Source organism: Balaenoptera ricei, chromosome 6, assembly GCF_028023285.1.
Source record: "Balaenoptera ricei isolate mBalRic1 chromosome 6, mBalRic1.hap2, whole genome shotgun sequence".
NCBI lineage: Eukaryota > Metazoa > Chordata > Mammalia > Artiodactyla > Balaenopteridae > Balaenoptera > Balaenoptera ricei.
In genome coordinates this window covers 92489046-92510549 of record NC_082644.1, presented here as the reverse complement: position 1 = coordinate 92510549, position 21504 = coordinate 92489046, and the positions used below count along the sequence as shown (strand labels likewise).

At 39.1% G+C, this 21504-nt stretch overlaps 1 protein-coding gene across 1 annotated transcript in view; it reads left to right on the top strand.

The window, feature by feature from the left end:
- GRIN3A (glutamate ionotropic receptor NMDA type subunit 3A) overlaps nucleotides 1–21504 on the top strand; it is a 149345-nt gene that overhangs the window by 56548 nt on the left and 71293 nt on the right. The window contains exon 3 of the mRNA XM_059926515.1: nucleotides 6021–7068. Within this exon, the coding sequence (XP_059782498.1) occupies nucleotides 6021–7068 (1048 nt within the window). The remainder of the gene's footprint in view (nucleotides 1–6020; nucleotides 7069–21504) is intronic.

Here is a 21504-nt window from a genome sequence, read left to right as displayed (position 1 = left end):
CACCTCCTCTTGCACCTTAGAGCACAATCCCTTTTGGCCCTCAAGGGAACTGTCCCAGGAATTCTCTCTCTTCTATCCTACATCAACAATTTTTCTATTTTTACTAGATCATTCCCATCATCATAAAAGCCTGCACCATATATATATACTTATATTTATATATGTACTTAATTTTTCCTCTCCACCACTATTCCATTTTTCTCCTCTTTATAGCATAACTCTTGAAAGAGTTATCTCCGGTTTCTCTCTTTCCATTTTCCCTTGAAACATTAGGCTCCAATACTTCACTGAAATTACTCTCATGAAGTCACCAGTGGCCTACATGTTTCTAAAGCGAATGGTCAGTTCTCAGTCCTCACTGCATTTGAGCTGTTAGAAGCATTGACACAGCTGATCAGTGTCCCCTCCTTGAAATATCTTTTTCACTTGGCTTCTAGAACACAACACAGCCCGCTTTATGTCTCTGGTTACTTCTCAGTTTCCTTTGCTAGTTCTTCCTCACCTGCACCACCTCCAAATGTTGAAGTGCCCTGGACTCATTCCTTGAACTTCTTCTCATCTACAATTACCATTGTGATCTCCTTAAATACCATATATAGACTTTCGGCTCCCAAATTGTACCTCCAGTCCAGACCTACTTCCTGAACTCTGGAAGATCACCACCTACCTACTTGACAACTCCATTTAGATATCCATGAATTATCTCAAACTTAACATTAGCAAAACTGTACTCCTGGTGGTTCTCACCCACCTCACAACCTGATTCTTCTACAGTTTTCTGTATCTTAATTAATGGCAACTCCATCCTTCCAATTGCTCAGGGCAAAAACTTTGGTGTCATCCTTATGTTTCCTTTTCCTAAACTATATGAGCCATCAGCAAATCCTGTCAGTTGCAGCTTCAAAATTTATCAAGATCCAACTAATTCTTCTCACCTCCACTGCTATTACCTCAGTCTAAACCATCATCAACTTTTGTCTGGTGTTAGAAACAGCCTCCTAACTGGTCTTTCTGCTTCTGCTGTTGTCTCTCTGTAGTCCATCTCAACACAACACTGAGACGAGCCTGTTCAAATGTAGGTCATATCTTATCACTTCTCTGCTCAAAACCTACCAGTGGCTTTCCATCTCACGTAGAGAAGAAACAAAAGTCCTTACAGGGACCTACAAAATCCTATTTTCCCCACCTCCCACTCCCCATAAGTTTTTTCTGACCTCATCTTTAACTCTCCTGCCCCTCCCTCCCTTAACTATTTCTCAAACATACCCGGTACAGTCACACTCAAGGACATTGGACTCCTTGCTCCCTATACAGGGAATGCTCTTTACCCAGATATCCTCTTGGTCAGCTCCTTCCCTTTCTTCAGCCCTTTACTCAAATATCACCTTCTCCTGGCCTCTCTAATCTAAAATTCCACCCTACTGCCACCAACCCTGACACATCTTATCTCCTTACTCTGCTTTATTTTTTCTCCTTTGCACTTAGCACTAACATCCCATTCATATTCCCTAGTTATCATATTTATTCTGTTCCCTCGATAGACTAAAAGCTACATAGATTTTTGTCTCTTTTGTTCACTACTATATCCCCCAGAATCTGGAATAGTGCCTGGCAAAAGTGAGTATTATGGAATGAATAAATGATTGATTGGGTGATGTTCTGTTAATATCTTTGTTCATTTATTTTAATGAATAAGAAAATCTTTTAATTAGTAAGTCAAGTTTCATGTGCAAATGTGGCTTCTAAAATATATTAAATACATTAAACACTGATCTTGCTTATATTTGTGAACTGTCTCAAAAACATTTTTTACATAATTTGAAAAGTTCAGATTTTATCTCAGCTCCTATTCAAATCAACACATATTCTTAATTAGTGACATAATTGGGAATTTTACTGAAGTAATAAGTTACCTCCATGCAGATTAACCAATGACCTTTATTCTTTCAAGCAGAGTGGTATCTTGGGAGATCTGCTGATAAGAAAGATGTATACCTGAACTGCTTTGTTAAACACTCACTATGCACAAGGCACAGTGCTAAACCAGATTCTCACTCATGGAGTGTGATTCAGACCCTTATCATACCATGACAGAGCTACTGTACTAGTCTTCTAAGTGGTCTCCTGGTCACTATCTCTTCCTTCCTATGGACACATTGTACCTGTTGCCAGAGCAGTATTACCAATGCAGACTTATGGTTACATCATTACTCTACTTCGAAATCTTCATGGCTCCCCTCTTCCTGTTAAATAAAATCCAGTCTCACAAAATGGACATGCAAAGCCTCTAGAGTTCAGTTGCAACCTGAATATGTTTCTACTCTGCTCTCCAATCAGATTGTTATACTTACCACCCCTTGTTAAATTTTCCACCTCCTACCCTTCCTCATCATATTTGAACTGGAAGATTTATTGAGAATTCATAGCTAGGCTGGAGCAGTAGTATGATCAGCACAGAATGTAGTGGTATTATTATTGGTCCCTGTGACCCAGGCTCTAAATTACTATTAAAAGAATTTAAGATTACTTTTCTCTCTCTTTTTCCCCACAGTGCTCTGTGGGCTTACATTTAGCTGATAATCAACTTAAATACTCCAGGTCTTATTTATATGACCTTCCATCAAGCCGAGTTTTACACATTCTTAATACAGTTTGTGAATTAAATGCAATCATGTGCATTTGACCCTCTCAAAATCACTACTTTTCTTTTTGAAACTATGTATCGCTTGATTTTGCCATCTTCTCCACTTCTGTTATTACCTTAGCCCTTGTCACTTTAAGGCCCTTGTGAAACAGGCAGAGAGAGAGGAAGAGAGGAAGCAAGAGGCAGAAAGGAGCATTATTCCTCACAGCTGAAACTGTGCTCAGCCACCTTCTCCTTCCAAACCATTTCCTATATAGCTAGCAGGAAAACAAAATCTTTCTAAAATCAAATCTGATGATCCTGTCCCTCCCCAGAAAAATTCTCTCGATGGCTCTCCATTAGCTTTATCGTGGCCTCAGTCCTTTTGTAACTCATCTCCCACCCTCATCTCCAGCCTTATTTCTCACCACTTACCATCATGCAGCTTGCTCTCTCTGTCTCTGGCTTTTGCACATGCATCTCCCTGTGTTGACAGCATCAAGCCCCAGCTTCTCTTCCTGGTTAACTGTAATTCCTTCTTCAAGACTCAGCTCTTGCACCTGCTCCTCTCAGAAGCCTTCCTTGTCACCCCTAGAGTGTGGGTGCCCTTGCTTTCTGTTCCAATGGCACCCAATTCTACCTCCATCAGGATTGCCTGTTCGCTTTTCTTACTCCCCATCACTAGACTTTGAGCTCCTTGAGAACAATGAGTGTGTCTTTCATCTCTATAACTCATACTAAGAACAGTGCCTGGTATTTGTATCAGTTTATCTTGCCAATAAAATTATTCCTGATTTTCCTTTTTCTTGTTCATCCAAGAAGAGTCCAGGACAAGATAAAAAGGAACATGGTAGAAATCACTTCAAGCAAAAGCAAGATTTCAACACTGTAATCTTTTAACTAACATAGTGAATATTCAAACTTGGCTATGCATTGTCACTCCATTACAAAGAATACATAGTGAAGGTGACAATAACTAAAGCTATTAATGAGATTATTTTAATTTATCCTCTCTGTAAAACTGAAAATAAAACAGAAATAATCCATCATTAATGGGGATTCTCTGACACCCAATTTCTTGGTGCCAACTGCACAGTGAAACAAACACTGGATTTTCCAATCTGGGAAAATGAAAGACATTTAGATCCTGATTGATATGTCTTTCTGTGATAGATGAGTGCCTCAAAGACAACTGAGCATTGTTCTTTAGTCATGGCCATGTTGAATGCTATTTAACATCGATAATGAGGAATAGGTTTTACTGGAATGAGGGAGTTATATAATCTCTAAAAGATTCCTGAAGACCGCTTTTCTGAGATGATTTAAGTATATATTTACTCAGTGGTAGTCCTTCGTAGGTCCATCCAGTTAAAAGTCTATAATCATTAAGCCCCAACTATTCTTAAAATAATGAAGGGCTTCTCTTTCTACAACTTTAACTTTACTTTCCTGATCACTAAATTGACCAAATAAAATTAACCTATTTACTGTTTTATTCCCTAGGCTATGTCAGTGTGTGTGTGTGTGTGTGTGTGTGTCTTAACAAATCTAACAGTAAACTGCTCATCAGAAACACAGTTGTAATCACCCTTCTATTATAGTACCTAGGTAATTATCAGTTGATTAATCTGTATATTTTAATGATTTGGTTCCCTACTTCCCTAAAGAAGCAGAAAACTGTTTGAAAGTCTAAGATAACTGAGACTTCACTACTTGTTGCTAAATAGAATTCATTTTAAGTGGTAGAGTCCCACTGGGGAGAGCTAACATGAATAATTACTATTATACGCAATCTACCAAAATGAGCAGTTTCATTGCATTTAGTGACAGTAGCATCTTCAAATGTGATTTACATTTATATCTCTAATGAAAATTAGTATATTCTTCACACTTTCTGATTTTTCTATGTTTCTTCTGTGGCAGCACAACTTCTTACTACTGGTATTTGCATTTATAAATTACAGAGTAATGTTTGTGGCAAGCAATGGATGAATGTGTTTCACGAAGAAACACATTCTGTATCATCCAACTCCTCATAAAAATCTTCTATGTTACAGTCCACATTTCAATTTAATTTCTTTTAATTTGAAATAAATCTTGAGTACCCTCTATGAGTTTATCATAATGCAGTACTTTGTGCCTCCAACTAGAAAAGTTCTATTAAAAGACTAGGAAAAGTGACCTGGGACAGCCTTGATTGAAAAAATTTGAATGACATTAAATAATAGTTACCATATCTGGAACATCTGTTCTATGTCAAAGGGTGTGGTATATACTTCACATGCATTATTTCTAACCCTTGCAGTAGAAATAATTTAAAAATAAAAATGTAATTACCTCCACCATTTTGCTGATGACAAAACTGAAGCTTAGAGTTCAGTAAATTTGTGTCCAAGGACAATACTAGAAGGTGGGTGGACCAATATTCTAACACAGGAGTGTTTGATGTCAAAGTTTGGGCTTTTATTCTGACACAAGGCCATAATTAAGAGTACAGAGGTGCCTCAAGCTCATATGTTACCTCTTACTGTCTTATCTTCCCAAACTCAAGAAAGACAGAGACTGACCAAGCATTTCCCTGCCTTGTCCATAGCAGAACATATACTGACAGTGCCCTGCTTCCCAGGGTTAGGAATCAGTATATCATTCAGTTGGTAATTTTCCTTTCTTTGACTTCTGGCAGAAGCTCTCTCTAGAGCCAGAGCCAATTGTTTTTCTCTAATGACTTACAGGGAGGTTAGCCTGAGGCTGTCCTAGGAACTGCAAGTCTATTTATCATCTTTTTCTTTATTCCATGGATGGTATCCAACATGCAGCTTAGACTGGCCTCATGGGGACAGACATGTTGATTGCTTCCACGCTAAAAGGAGAAACACTGATAACAAGATTTGGCTATTTTCTAGAATTATGAATATAATTTTAAGCAATTATAAAAGTATATACATATGTATTATAACTTATTCCTTGCACCAAAGATAATATATTTATTGAGCTGATTTATTTGCAATTGAATGTGGTGAGCAGTAGAAATGAGACATGTTAAAGATGCTGAGAACCTTCATAGCTTGGAAATTTGTGAGAATATATAATTAACCATTTACAACAGAAAACAATTAACACATACCTTAACTAGGAATAAAGATTTGGAGTAAGACCACAAGTCAAGCACCCAGCCCAGGTGTTAGAACCTGAGGGTGAGATCTCATTTGCTCAATGAAATAGGACTCTTGTCCTAGAAAGAGTCCAGCTTATTAATTCCTAAAGTAATTATAGGTAGTGCCTTTTGAAAAAAAATAGAGTTTCTTCTTATTAAGACAGAGAAGAAAAGATGAGCACTGCTTTCGGACTTTGGCCTCACCTCTCTTCCTCACTTTTTGCCTTTGCTCCTCTTTGCCAGGTTTCTAGCCAACACCACTTTCAGAGGCCTCAGTGGTTCCATCAAAGTAAAAGGTTCCACTATCATCAGCTCAGAAAACAACTTTTTCATCTGGAATCTGCAACATGACCCCCTGGGAAAGCCAATGTGGACACGCTTGGGCAGCTGGCAGCAGGGGAAGATTATCATGGACTATGGAATATGGCCAGAGCAAGCCCAGAGGCACAAAACCCACTTCCAACACCCAAGTAAGCTACACTTGCGAGTGGTTACTTTGATCGAGCATCCATTTGTCTTCACACGGGAGGTAGATGATGAAGGCTTGTGCCCTGCTGGCCAACTCTGTCTAGACCCCATGACTAATGATTCTTCCATATTGGACAGCCTTTTTAGCAGCCTTCATAGCAGTAATGATACAGTGCCCATCAAATTCAAGAAGTGCTGCTATGGATATTGCATTGATCTGCTGGAAAAGCTAGCAGAAGACATGAACTTTGACTTTGATCTCTATATTGTTGGGGATGGCAAATATGGAGCCTGGAAAAATGGGCACTGGACTGGGCTGGTGGGTGAACTCCTCAGTGGGTCAGCCCACATGGCAGTCACTTCCTTCAGCATCAATACTGCACGAAGCCAGGTGATAGATTTCACCAGTCCTTTCTTCTCCACCAGCTTGGGCATCTTAGTGAGGACCCGAGACACAGCAGCTCCCATTGGAGCCTTCATGTGGCCACTCCATTGGACAATGTGGTTGGGGATTTTTGTGGCTCTGCACATCACTGCCATCTTCCTCACTCTCTATGAATGGAAGAGCCCCTTTGGTATGACTCCCAAGGGGCGGAATAGAAGTAAAGTTTTCTCCTTCTCTTCAGCCTTGAATGTCTGTTATGCCCTCTTGTTTGGTAGAACAGCAGCCATCAAACCCCCAAAATGCTGGACTGGAAGGTTTCTGATGAACCTTTGGGCCATTTTCTGTATGTTTTGCCTTTCTACATACACGGCGAATTTGGCTGCTGTCATGGTAGGTGAGAAGATCTATGAAGAGCTTTCTGGAATACATGACCCTAAGGTAATACTTCTTTTAACTCTAGATTTCCTTATTGTCAATTTTAACTCCATATATTGTATTTTATGCTGTAGTATGTCTATATTCTTTCATCTAACAGAAGAATATTCTCTGAACCATCCATAGAGACTAGTCCAAAAAAGCCTGTTGCCTGGTTGCACTAAATATTTCATTGTTTTATTAAATGAAACAAAAAGAGTGAGGGATGTTTTTAGGAGATGTTTGTTCCAGAGAAAGTCCTTCTGGTAGAAACATCTATTTGTGCAGTTTTTCCTTTGTTAGTTAACCATCTGGCAAAATAGCTATCAGGGAATAGTCTTACGAAGTATTTTCACCCAAAGTAAACTTCAAAATTGATTAATTACTTCTCTTGGGAATTAATGGAAATAAATAGTAAGGTCCATATTTTAAATTGTAAAGAAACTTTTTTTCATCATGAAAAACTGTAAAATGGAAAGAACTAACATTTTATCATAAGCACCCAAAGTCGGATGCTAGAAAACTCAATGGATATAGACAAGGAGTACTGAGCTAACTGAGGTGGCAAGGTTAGCTAGGAACAGGGTGTCCTTACAGAGTAAGGAAAACTGGTCACCTTGGGGTTGGAGGAGTGTGCCAGCAGTCACATTACAACGTCCAAGAACATTCAAGAAAATTGTATCTATTCTAGGCCGCCTTTGATATCCTAGACATCTGACTGTAAGGGTAGAAGGGAGGAAGGGGTTGAAGTTCAGGTAAGCAGGTAAAGCAGTGGTGATACTTGAGTAAGGACAGCCATGTCTATGTTCTCTCTGGATTGAAACAAGCCCTCTTTCGTGACTGGGAGTATGGAGAACTTGGTCCAACCTGGTGGGAGTAGAGAGAAGGCGGCTGTCAGGGCTCAAAGCAATTAGAATAGGACTCCAGGGAGTACTACAGTCCCAGTGGGGAACAGAATGCAGATCCAGAGCAGAAGCGTATTCCAATGTGTAAGGCCCATCTAGGAGAGACTGGAGAAAGCTGCAATTCAGTGGGCATCCCCAGGACACACTGTGTTTAAAGCAACTTGAGCTAAGCTGAGCGTTTCAAACTGTGAAACATTCACCATGCCTTTTCAAATATCCCTTTTCACATCAAATCTCATGGTATTGAACCATTTACTACATATTTTTATCAAACATTTAAAATTAATTGCACAGAGCATGAACAAATAGGACATTTACAACTGTCTTTGTTAAATGATGGAGTGGCCCAGAAGGCTGGTGGCAGCTTTAGAGAATTCTCATAAATGGTTTGGATTAGGATATGGTCTGTTTTGCAAACAAATGAACATGAGAAATTTGACCCATATACTGAAAACCTCCTCGTAAGAGACGTGAACCTCATGAAAAGATTCAACAAACAGTGGGTCATTGACAGGCAATGAATTGCATCACTTCTTATTGTGCACTCAGGACTTTAGGTTATCAGCTGGAGTTTAGTGAATACAAATAAGTTCTGTAGTATAAATACATGTGTTACCCTGAAAAGAGATTTTGGTGATGCTTCAGCATTCACACTGCACTGGTATTAGCAGCCTCTATTTATTCTTTGCCCCAAGAGGCCTATAGATCTCCCAAAGGTTCACCATCTTAATAGAAGCTTACTCGAATTTTCTTGCAAGAATCTTGCAATGTGATTCTTAAATTACAAACTCGACTTGGAAACCATTCAATCCAATCTAGTATAAGAAACAATCTAATATATATGCCTGTTGTTGTGAAGATTCCAGACCATTATCGTATGTAAAAAGGTGAACACGATACTGACTAGAGTTTCATTAATCAGAACCAAAGATTACCAAAATTGTTATGGATGTTATGCATGAGAAACCTGAAGTAATGATTATTTTAGGGATTAGAAAGAAAGCATAAAGATAAACCATACAGAGCAGTAAAAGTTTTTTTAAGCAAAATGAAACAATCATTCCAACCCCAACTCCACCAGAATAAAAAGGTGACACTTTTATAATCTAACCCAGCCCACAAGACAGAGTGAGAGGAAATGGACAATGTCAACTTTGTGTTACATCTAGTAAGGTCTTAATGAAGTGGGACAAGCCTAAATCTAAAACATTTTCAATTTTAGATAATAAATGAAGATCCACTAAGGTTCCCAAAAATGTATTTCTCTTTCCTAAAGTTGTTTCTATATTAAAGTCTCTCACTTTTTTTTTTCATATAAAGACACCCAGATTACTTGATTAAGCAATACTCGACACCTGGGCTTTTGGCAAATAATGTTGGTGACAGAATTGTTCAGTTTTCGTCCAGATGTATGGTATTATGCAGATGACATAATGTCCTCGCCTTCCCATGGAGAGGTATGATCAAAATAATTTCCATACCCTTTCAGTCACTCAGCATTCATTCTTAAGTATATTCCACTCACTCACATGAGCTCTTTTCTCTCCTACCAATGCTCAATTCTTTGAGTGACTCTATCCTTTTTTTATACTAAATGATGTGGAGAAATTCAGAAGTAAATAAGTCAAGTAGGGGAGAAAAGATAAAAAAGATAAAAACACAAGGAGAAATAACTTAGAAAGTTATAAGTGTTGGTAGGATTGAAAATTGGTACAGCCACTATGAAAACAGTCTGGAGGTCCTCAAAAAACTAAAAGTAGAACTACAAAAAATAAAGTTATAAGCATGCCAAAGTTTAGAAACAAATAAGTATGTCAAAGTTCAAGGAAAGTGTGATCACCTTCAAGGGAAGGCTTAATTAATAAGATAAAATGTGTGCTTATTCTTGAAGAAGACTTGGAATTTGGACATGTGTGTCAAAGAAAGAAGAATGGACATTCCAAGCAAAAGAACAGAATGAACTACTTGGACATGGAAAGTATAAGGCACAGTCAGGATATCTTGAGGAGTTCACTTTAGCCACAGCATGAAAGGAAAGAGAAGATCCAAGTCTGAAAAGTAAGTTTGGTTGAGATATCACAGGATCTTTGACATCAGGCTAAGAAAAGTGAATACTTGACACTAGATATCCATTGACATTTTGAACAATGGAATAGCACAGAGGAGCAGAATCCATTTAGGATGGTTTTTTTGGCAGCAGCATGTAAACACGATTAGAAGAGAAAGACAGTGGACAGAGTTGAAGTTATAGCTACTGTCACTGATAAAAAGAAGAAAGAGTCAAGAAACATTGCGGTGACCAGGTCAGTAGGACTTGGCAATTAATTAGATATGAGAGGCAACAAAGAGTCACACCTTCAAAGTTGCAGGCCCGAGTGTCTGAGGGGATGGTACCATTCAAGGAAGCAGAAAAGGCAGTTTAAGAGCTAGAAAATATGATGATCAGGTCAGTTTCATACTGGGCATTTGAAGAGCTGTATTGGACATCCAGGTGAAATCCACCAGGCACTGGGAAACATGGAGCCAGAGTTCAGGAGTGACATTGAAGCTGGTGGGAATCTTGGGCAGAGAGGTGAAACTGCGTATTAAAGCACTGGGGGAGTATGAGATTCCCAAGGGAGAAGGCAGTAGAGAGAAAAATTACTGTCTGAGGAGAAGCAGCAGGCATAAAGATGGAATATGGGTTTGTGGAGAGATGAGGTGTAGAAGGTGAGGAGATAAAAGTACCTTGAAGCAAAGTCATGCAGGCCCTTGAATGCCTCTCTGTAGATTGAATTTTAACTTTTTGAGATGAAGAGTGATATTATCCCATCTGCCAAGGCAGTTATCAAATAGGACAAAGGCTGATCAGTGCCCAGTCCAAACCATGAGAATTAGCGTGTGTGTGTCTTTGAATGTCTGATGAAACTGGGTTTATGTGGTTTGCTTTTTTCTGGTATTTTTCAAGATTCCATTTTCATAGCATTTTAGCTGAGGAGTGAAAAGGTATCATTTACATAGAAGTCACAGATCTCCTGTGGTTCTCTTGGGATATTTGTTTTTCCATGTAAGGTAAAAATCTCCTAAATCTGAATGAGGTGGTTTATATGGAGTGTTGGTCACACTCTGAAAATTCTTCTGCCCCTTACTCACAGTCTGTCTCATTTATTTTCATATCTTTTCATCCCCCTCACCCACTGGGTATCAAGACAGGTCCCATTGTACTATGCTGCCATTTTCATTCCATTTTCCCACAGCTCATTTAATTCACCCCAGGCAAATTTCCCTGTGCCTCCACATTAATGCTCTTGAACACCTGCCTCTTTCCCTTCTCTAACTCTTCTTCAGTTATATTGGGATAATCTCCCCACGTCTTCCTGTTATAATTGTGTGCCTGAAAACTTTGAGAATAACAACTCCCAGACTTCCCTAGAAGAATTTTATTAAGAAATGTGCTCCTGGAGGACCTTCAAGATGGCGGAGGAGTAAGATGTGGAGATCACCATCCTCCCCACAAATACATCAAAAATACATCTACATGTGGAACAACTCCTACAGAACACCTACTGAATGCTGGCAGAAGACCTCAGACTTCCCAAAAGGCAAGAAACTCCCCAAGTACCTGGGTAGGGCAAAAGAAAAAACAAAAAAACAGAGACAAAAGAATAGGGACGGGACCTGCACCAGTGGGAGGGAGCTGTGAAGGAGGAAAAGTTTCCACACACTAGGAAGCCCCTTCACTGGTGGAGACAGGGGGGTGGGTGGGGGGAAGCTTTGGAGCCAGAGAGGAGAGCGCAGCAACAGGGGTGCAGAGGGCAAAGCAGAGAGATTCCTACACAGAGGATCGGTGCCGACCAGCACTCACCAGCCTGAGACGCTTCTCTGCTCACCCGCTGGGGCGGGTGGGGGCTGGGAGCTGAGGCTCAGGCTTCAGAGGTCAGATCCCCGGAAGAGGACCGGGGTTGGCTACATGAACACAGCCTGAAGGGGGCTAGTGCACCACAGCTAGCCGGGAGGGAGTCCGGGAAAAAGTCTGGAACTGCCTAAGAGTCAAGAGACCATTGTTTCGGAGTGCGTGAGGAGAGGGGATTCCTTCCTAGTCTGCACACAGAAGGCAGAACACCGCTTAAACAAGCTCCCGAGATGGGCACGAGTTGCGGCTATCAGCGCGGACACCAGAGACAGGCATGAAAATGCTAAGGTTGCTGCTGCAGCCACCAAGAATCCTGTGTGCAAGCACAGGTCACTCTCCACACCTCCCCTCCCGGGAGCCTGTGCAGCCCGCCACTGCCAGGCTCCTGTGATCCAGGGACAACTTCTCCGGGAGAACACACGGCGCGCCTCAGGCTGTTGGCAACATCACGCTGGACTCTGCTGCCGCAGGCTCGCCCCGCATTCCATACCCCTCCCTCCCCCCACGGCCAGCCTGAGTGAGCCAGAGCCCCCTAATCAGCCTCTCCTTTAACCCTGTCCTGTCTGGGTGAAGAACAGACGCCACAGGGCAACTTACATGCAGAGGCGGGGCCAAATCCAAAGCTGAACTCCAGGAGCTGTGTGAACAAAGAAGAGAAAGGGAAATTTCTCCCAGCAGCCTCAGGAGCAGCGGATTAAAGCTCCACAGTCAACCTGATGTACCCTGCATCTGTGGAATTCCTGATTAGATAACGAATCATCCCAAAATTGAGGCGGTGGACTTTGGGAGCAACTGTAGACTTTGGGTTTGCTGTATGCGACTGACTAGTTTCTAATTTATATGTTTATCTTAGTTTAGTTATTAGTGCTTGTTATCCTTGGTGGATTTGTTTATTGGTTTTGTAGCTCTCTTTTTTTAAATTACTTTTTTTATTTTTTATTTTAATAATTTTTTATTTTAATAACCTTATTTTATTTTATTTCATTTTATTTTATTTATTCCTTTTTTTTTCTCCCTTTTCTTCTGAGCCGTGTGGCTGACAGGGTCTTGGTACTCCTGCCGGGTGTCAGGCCTAAGCCTCGGAGGTGGGAAGGCCGAGTTCAGGACATTGGACCACCAGAGACCTCCCGGGTCCATGTAATATCAATTGGCGAGAGCTCTCCCAGAGATCTCCATCTCAACACTAAGACCCAGCTCCACTCAACGACCAGCAAGCTCCAGTGCTGGACACCCCATGTGAAACAACTAGCAAGACAGGAACACAACCCCACCCATTAGCAGAGTCTGCCTAAAATCATTAAATTCACAGACACTCCAAAACACACCACCAGACACGGTCCTGCCCACCAGAAAGACAAGATCCAGCCCCACCCACCAGAACACAGGCATCAGTCCCCTCCACGAGGAAGCCTACACAACCCACTGAACCAACCTCCCCACTGGGGGCAGACACGAAAAACAACAGGAACTATGAACCTGCTGCCTGCAAAAAGGAGACCCCAAACATGGTAAGTTAAGCAAAATGAGAAGACAGAGAAATATGGAGAAGTTGAAGGAGCAAGGTAAAAACCCACCTGACCAAATAAATGAAGAGGAAATAGGCAGTCTACCTGAAAAAGAATTCAGAGTAATGATAGTAAAGATGATCCAAAATCTTGGAAATAGAATGGAGAAAACACAAGAAACGTTTAACAAGGAACTAGAAGAACTAAAGAGCAAACAAACAATGATGAACAACACAATAAATGAAATTAAAAATTCTCTAGAAGGAACCAATAGCAGAATAACTGAGGCAGAAGAATGGACAAGTGACCTGGAAGATAAAATATTGGAAATAACTACTGCAGAGCAGAATAAAGGAAAAAGAATGAAAAGAATTGAGGACAGTCTCAGAGACCTCTGGGACAACATTAAATGCACCAACATTCGAATTATAGGGGTCCCAGAAGAGGAAGAGAAAAAGAAAGGGACTGAGAAAATATTTGAAGAGATTATAGTTGAAAACTTCCCTAATATGGGAAAGGAAATAGTCAATCAAGTGCAGGAAATAGAGAGTCCCATACAGGATAAATCCAAGGAGAAACATGCCAAGACACATATTAATCAAACTATCAAAAATTAAATACAAAGAAAAACTATTGAAAGCAGCAAGGGAAAAGCAACAAATAACATACAAGGAAATCCCCATAAGTTTAACAGCTGATCTTTCAGCAGAAACTCTGCAAGCCAGAGGGAGTGGCAGGACATATTTAAAGTGATGAAAGGGAAAAACCTATACCAAGATTACTCTACCCAGCAAGGATCTCATTCAGATTCCACGGAGGAATTAAAACCTTTACAGACAAGCAAAAGCTAAGAGAATTCAGCAACACCAAACCAGTTTTACAACAAATGCTAAAGGAACTTCTCTAGGCAGGAAACACAAGAGAAGGAAAAGACCTACAATAACAAACACAAAGAAATTAAGAAAATGGTAATAGGAACATATATATGGATAATTACCTTAAACGTAAATGGATTAAGTGCTCCAACCAAAAGACATAGACTGGCTGAATGGATACAAAAGCAAGACCCATATACATGCTGTCTACAGTAGACCCACTTCAGACCTAGGGAAACACACAGACTGAAAGTGAGGGAATGGAAAAAGATATTCCATGAAAATGGAAATCAAAAGAAAGCTGGAGTAGCAATTCTCATATCAGACAAAATAGACTTTAAAATAAAGACTATTACAAGAGACAAAGAAGGACACTACATAATGATCAAGGGATCAATCCAAGAAGAAGATATAACAATTGTAAATATTTATGCACCCAACATAGGAGCACCTCAGTACTTAAGGCAAATGCTAACAGCCATAAGAGGGGAAATCAACAGTAACACGATCATAGTAGGAGACTTTAACACCCCACTTTCACCAATGGACAGATCATCCAAAATGAAAATAAATAAGGAAACACAAGCTTTAAATGACACATCAAACAAGATGGACTTAATTGATATTTATAGGACATTCCATCCAAAAACAATAGAATACACTTTCTTCTCAAGTGCTCATGGAACATTCTCCAGGATAGATCATATCTTGGGTCACAAGTCAAGTCTTGGTAAATTTAAGAAAATTGAAATCATATCAAGTACCTTTTCTGACCACAATGCTATGAGACTAGATATCAATTACAGGAAAAAATCTGTAAAAAATACAAACACATGGAGGCTAAACAATACACAACTAAATAACCAAGAGATCACTGAAGAAATCAAAGGGGAAATCAAAAAATACCTAGAAACAAATGACAATGAAAATGCGACAGCCCAAAACCTATGGGATGCAGCAAAAGCAGTTCTAAGAGGGAAGTTTATAGCAATACAATCATGCCTCAAGAAACAAGAAAAATCTCAAATAATCAACCTAACCTTACACCTAAAGCAATTAGAGAAAGAAGAATGAAAAAAAACCCCAAAGTTAGCAGAAGGAAAGAAATCATAAAGACTAGATCAGAAATAAATGAAAAAGAAATAAAGGAAATGATAGCAAAGATCAATGAAACTAAAAGCTGGTTCTTTGAGAAGATAAACAAAATTGATAATCCATTAGCCAGAATCATCAAGAAAAAAAGGGAGAAGACTCAAATCAACAGAATTAGAAATGAAAAAGGAGAAGTAACAACTGACACTGCAGAAATACAAAGGATCATGAGAGATTACTACAAGCAACTATATTCCCAAAAAATGGACAACCTGGAAGAAATGGACACTTTCTTAGAAAAGCACAACCTTCCGAGACTGAACCAGGAAGAAATAGAAATTATAAACAGACCAATCACAAGCACTGAAATTGAAACTGTGATTAAAAATCTTCCAACAAACAAAAGCCCAGGACCAGATGGCTTCACTGGCGAATTCTATCAAACATTTAGAGAAGAGCTAACACCTATCCTTCTCAAACTCTTCCAAAATATACCAGAGGGAGGAACACTCCCAAACTCATTCTACCAGGCCACCATCACCCTGATACCAAAACCAGACAAACATGTCACAAAAAAAGAAAACTACAAGCCAATATCACTGATGAACATAGATGTGAAAATCCTCAACAAAATACGAGCAAACAGAATCCAACAACACATTAAAAGGATCATACACCATGATCAAGTGGGGTTTATCGCAGGAATGCAAGGATTCTTCAATATACACAAATCAATCAATGTGATACACCATATTAACAAATTGAAGGAGAAAAACCATATGATCATCTCAATAGATGCAGAAAAAGCTTTCAACAAAATTCAACATCCATTTATGATTAAAAAAAAAACCCTCCAGAAAGTAGGCATAGATGGAACTTACCTCAACATAATAAAGGCCATATATGACAAACCCACAGCCAACATCGTTCTCAATGGTGAAAAACTGAAACCATTTCCACTAAGATCAGGAAGAACACAAGGTTGCCCACTCTCACCACTATTATTCAACATAGTTTTGGAAGTTTAGCCACAGCAATCAGAGAAGAAAAAGAAATAAAAGGAATCCAAATCAGAAAAAAAGAAGTAAAGCTGTCACTGTTTGCAGATGACATGACACTATTCATAGAGAATCCTAAAGATGCCACCAGAAAACTACTAGAGCTAATCAATGAATCTGGTAAAGTAGCAGGATACAAAATTAATGCACAGAAATCTCTTGCATTCCTATACACTAATGATGAAAAATCTCAAAGAGAAATTAAGGAAACACTCCCATTTACCACTGCAACAAAAACAATAAAATACCTAGGAATAAACCTACCTAAGGAGACAAAAGACCTGTATGCAGAAAACTCTAAGACACTGATGAAAGAAATTAAAGATGATACCAACAGATGGAGAGATATACCATGTTCTATTGGAAGAATCAACATTGTGAAAATGACTCTACTACCCAAAGCAATCTACAGATTCAATGCAATCCCTATCAAACTACCACTGGCATTTTTCACAGAACTAGAACAAAAAATTTCACAATTTGTATGGAAACACAAAAGACCCCGAATAGCCAAAGCAATCTTGAGAAAGAAAAACAGAGCCTGAGGAATCAGGCTCCCTGACTTCACACTCTACTACAAAGCTACAGTAATCAAGACAGTATGGTACTGGCACAAAAACAGAAATATGGATCAATGGAACAGAATAGAAAGCCCAGAGATAAACCCACACACATATGGTCACCTTATCTTTGATAAAGGAGGCAAGAACATACAATGGAGAAAAGACAGCCTCTTCAATAAGTGGTGCTGGGAAAACTGGACAGCTATATGTAAAAGAATGAAATTAGAACACTCCCTAACACCATACACAAAAATAAACTCAAAATGCATTAAAGACCTAAATGTAAGGCCAGACACTATAAAACTCTTAGAGGACAAAATAGGCAGAACACTCTATGACACTAATCACAGCAAGATCCTTTTTGACCCACCTCCTAGAGAAATGTTAATAAAATCAAAAATAAACAAAGGGAACCTAATGAAACGTCAAAGTTTTGCACAGCAAAGGAAACCATAAACAAGACGAAAAAACCTTCAGAATGAGAGAAAATATTTGCAAATGAAGCAACGGACAAAGGATTCATCTACAAAATTTACAAGCAGCTCATGCAGGTCAATATCCAAAAAACAAACAACCCAATCCAAAAATGGGCAGAAGACCTAAATAGACATTTCTCTAAAGAAGATATACAGATTGCCAACAGACACATGAAAGAATACTCAACATCACTAATCATTAGAGAAATGCACATCAAAACTACAATGAGGTATCACCTCACTCCAGTCAGAATGGCCATCACCAAAAAATCTACAAACAGTAAATGCTGGAGAGGGTGTGGAGAAAAGGCAACCCTCTTGCACTGTTGGTGGGAATGTAATTTGATACAGCCACTATGGCGAACAGTATGGAGGTTCCTTAAAAAATTAAAAATAGAACTACCATACGACCCAGCAATCCCACTACTGGGCATATACCCTGAGAAAACCATAATTCAAAAAGAGTCATGTACCATAATGTTCACTGCAGCTCTATTTACAATAGGCAGGACCTGGAAGCAACCTCAGTGTCCATCGACAGATGAATGGATAAAGAAGATGTGGCACATATATACAATGGAATTTTACTCAGCCATATAAAGAAACGAAATTGAGTTATTTGTAGTGACGTGGATGGACCTAGAGTCTGTCATACAGAGTGAAGTAAGTCAGAAAGAGAAAAACAAATACCGTATGCTAACACATATATATGGAATCTAAAAAAAAAACAAAAACGGTTCTGAATAACCTAGGGGCAGGACAGGAATAAAGACACAGACATAGCGAATGGACCTGAGGACACGGGGAGTGGGAAGGGTAAGCTGGGATGAAGTGAGAGAGTGGCATGGACATATATACACTACCAAATGTAAAACAGATAATTAGTGGGAAGCAGCCGCATAGCACAGGGAGATCAGCTTGGTGCTTTGTGACCACCTAGAGTGGTGGGATATGGAGGGTGGGAGGGAAACGCAAGAGGGAGGAGATATGGGGATATATGTATACGTATAGCTGATTCACTTTGTTATACAGCAGAAACTAACACAACAATGTAAACAATTATACTCCAATAAATATGTTAATAAAAGGAAAAAAAAAGAAATGTGCTCCTAGGAATTGATGTCTTCGGCTCTTAGAGGCCATCTAAGCAGCCCCAACCTAAAAAAGAGATTCCCAAGAGTTCCATCTACTGTTTCCTTAAAACTACTTGTCCATTACATAAAATATTTTAAATTATAGAAATAGTGTTTTACTATTTTCGTGTAAATAGTATCTATTTCTAGCCCAAAAATTTGGCTATAGTTTTTTGATATCAGTCTTGGAATCTAAAAAAAATACTTATAAAATATTCCTATGGGAAATGTGTTTGGATGAAAACCTATTGACTTAAAAAGTAAGATTTATGATCTGTATTTATACCCAATCCATCAGAAAATTGAGTCCTGGCTTATATGCATCTGTAACCCTGATATTAGCTAACTTACGATGACTATAATAGCTCCATTTTTCTTCTTGGACATAACTGTTTCACATGCTGGCTATACATTTAACACAATTAAAAAAACTGTTAAGCGTTAAGAGTGTGAACATTTTATCACCCTTTCAGAGTTGAGATTCACTGGCTTCAACCAACCACTTTGAATCAGAAATAAAATTAAAGGCAAAAGGCTGTGCAGGACAGACCAATTTATGATTCACTATATGTTACAGCAGCCAAGGCAAGTTGGAATGCTTTTTTTTTTTTCTGACAGGGTGTCGGAGGGAAGAAATACTCTTGTTGCTGGCTGCTCCTACAGATAACCCCAAGGGAGAGGGAATGGCCTGCTGTACAAATGAAATTCAAGAGGATAGTTCTATCCTCACTTAACTAAACTATTTTGCCAGAATAATTTACTTTACACTAAAAGTAATATATGTAGCTTCTCACAGCCTCCCACCAACTCTTCTGGGAAGCAAGCTCCGTGTTTCAAAGCGGGTGGGCTGTTGAAGCATGAGACCATGAAAGCAAGAATTTGTGAGTAATATATTTAATAGAGCTTATATGGGTATGTCTCTGACATAAAACTAGCACTACTCACTATAGGCAATGCAGAAAATAGAGTAATGTAGACAGATGGAAGCAAGCACCCATTCATTGCCTCATCATCCAGAGTCATTTACTCTTAGCCTTTTGGGATGATTGACAGGTGGATAAAACCTGCAGCATTATTTTTATCCAGTGAGCTCTTCATCTGGGTCTATGGTCTAAGGAGTAGACCTGGGCATTCTTAGAACATTCTAGCCATTGACATACAATCTGGTGAGGTATAAGAGATAAGAAAATCACTTCATAAATCATAAGGTACACTGAAAAATAAAGCCCTGCCTCCCCTCATATCGTTGAATTGACCCAGTTGAAAGGATACATGAGCAGTTAAAATGAACTATTTGCTGATTTTAATGCACTTTCTAGTTGTTTTTTTCCAGCTTCTCATATAAAATGCTCCTTTTAGCCCCCTGTCTCTAACATATAAAAAAAGTCACCTCCTTAGAGGGATTAGGAGACTAATGCCATATTTTGTACAGGCAAATGATGGTGCTGCTTTAGAAAGAGTCCTGGTGAACATTCAAGTAAATATTAAAAATTAAACAGTCCTGCCTATGAAGGCAAGAGAAAACTTTAATAAGAAATATTAAAGGACACTCACACAGCCCTAGTATGAAATGATAAGCATTTCCCCAAATAATAAAAACCACCTTCATTGATCTTCATATAACAGCATGTGGCTGCCCAATAAAACATATGAATTCATATAATAAAAGCTGGCCTTAAAGAAGGGAGGGGTGCCAGAACTCTAGGTCAAACAAGACATTGAAAATGGAGTTTGAGGTGGGAGGGAAGAAAACTAAACTACACCACACCATTTATTTGTTCTCCCTTTAATTCATCCAATAACAGCAACTTTTGTTCCAGGCACCATGCTAGGTGGCTGGGAATTTAATAGTCAGCAAAACAGACACTGTCCTTGCAACATGGAGTTTAGTGGGGATGAAAGATATTAATCAAGGGAACACATAAATCAGGTAATGATTTAAACCATGGTTAGTTACTGTGAAGGAAAATACAGCAGAATCTGAGAGAGCCTCGCAGGAGACCTGATCTGAATGGAGAATCAGAGAAGCCCCTCCCCAACCACCACCCTGAGGAGAGAAAGTCTGGCTGAGATCTGAAGGATAAGACCTTAAGGAGGGAAATGAGAAAAGAGGAGTTGGGTGGGGTGTTAGAGCATGTCAGGATAAGAGCATCTCAGGGTGACATGGCAGCCCGTGCAGAAGCCCCAAGACTGGAGGGAGAGGGTGTAGTCGTGACCCTCCATCATGTGCTACGAGATTGGAAAGCCAAGAAAAGGGGAACAAGAATACGATAAGCAATAAACTAGAAGGGTTTTATTACCAGACATTCTAGAGAGAAAATTTCTCAAAGGAAGAAAAATGTAAGAAATGCTGTAGTTTGAGTGGAGCGGCACTTCCCATGGGCTCCATGTACTTCTAGATAGAAAACATAACAGGAGAAACATCCCAATCACTCTAGCAACAAAAATTCATGATAGATCAGGGAAGTGTCCTCTATAAGAATTGCATTAAAAGAAAACAACTTTAATGTACAAAACATAAAAGATGGTTTGGATAAAAAATTGAATGTGCTGATTGTTGCACATATCTTGTGAATAAAATAAAACCACTGAATCATAAATGGGTGGATTGTATGGCATGTGAATTATATCTTAATAAAGCTATTTTAATAAATTCCAAACAAACTGCCATATTACCAAATTGAAAGACTAAGTATTATATTTAAAGATGTCAAATTTTTCCTTGATTAGTTTATAGGTGTAAAGCAATTCCAATCAAAATCCCAAAGGATTTTTTTGTCCGTTTGTTTGATTGTTGCCGAATCTTCTAAAAAATTTATACATATATATATATATAATTTTAAAAGAAGATTCAAGGGATTTTTTCTTCTAAATATTGAAATAATATTAGTAATAATAAGAGAAAAAGCTAATACTCACTGACCATTCCTATATGCCAAGCACTGTTGTAAATGACATTAA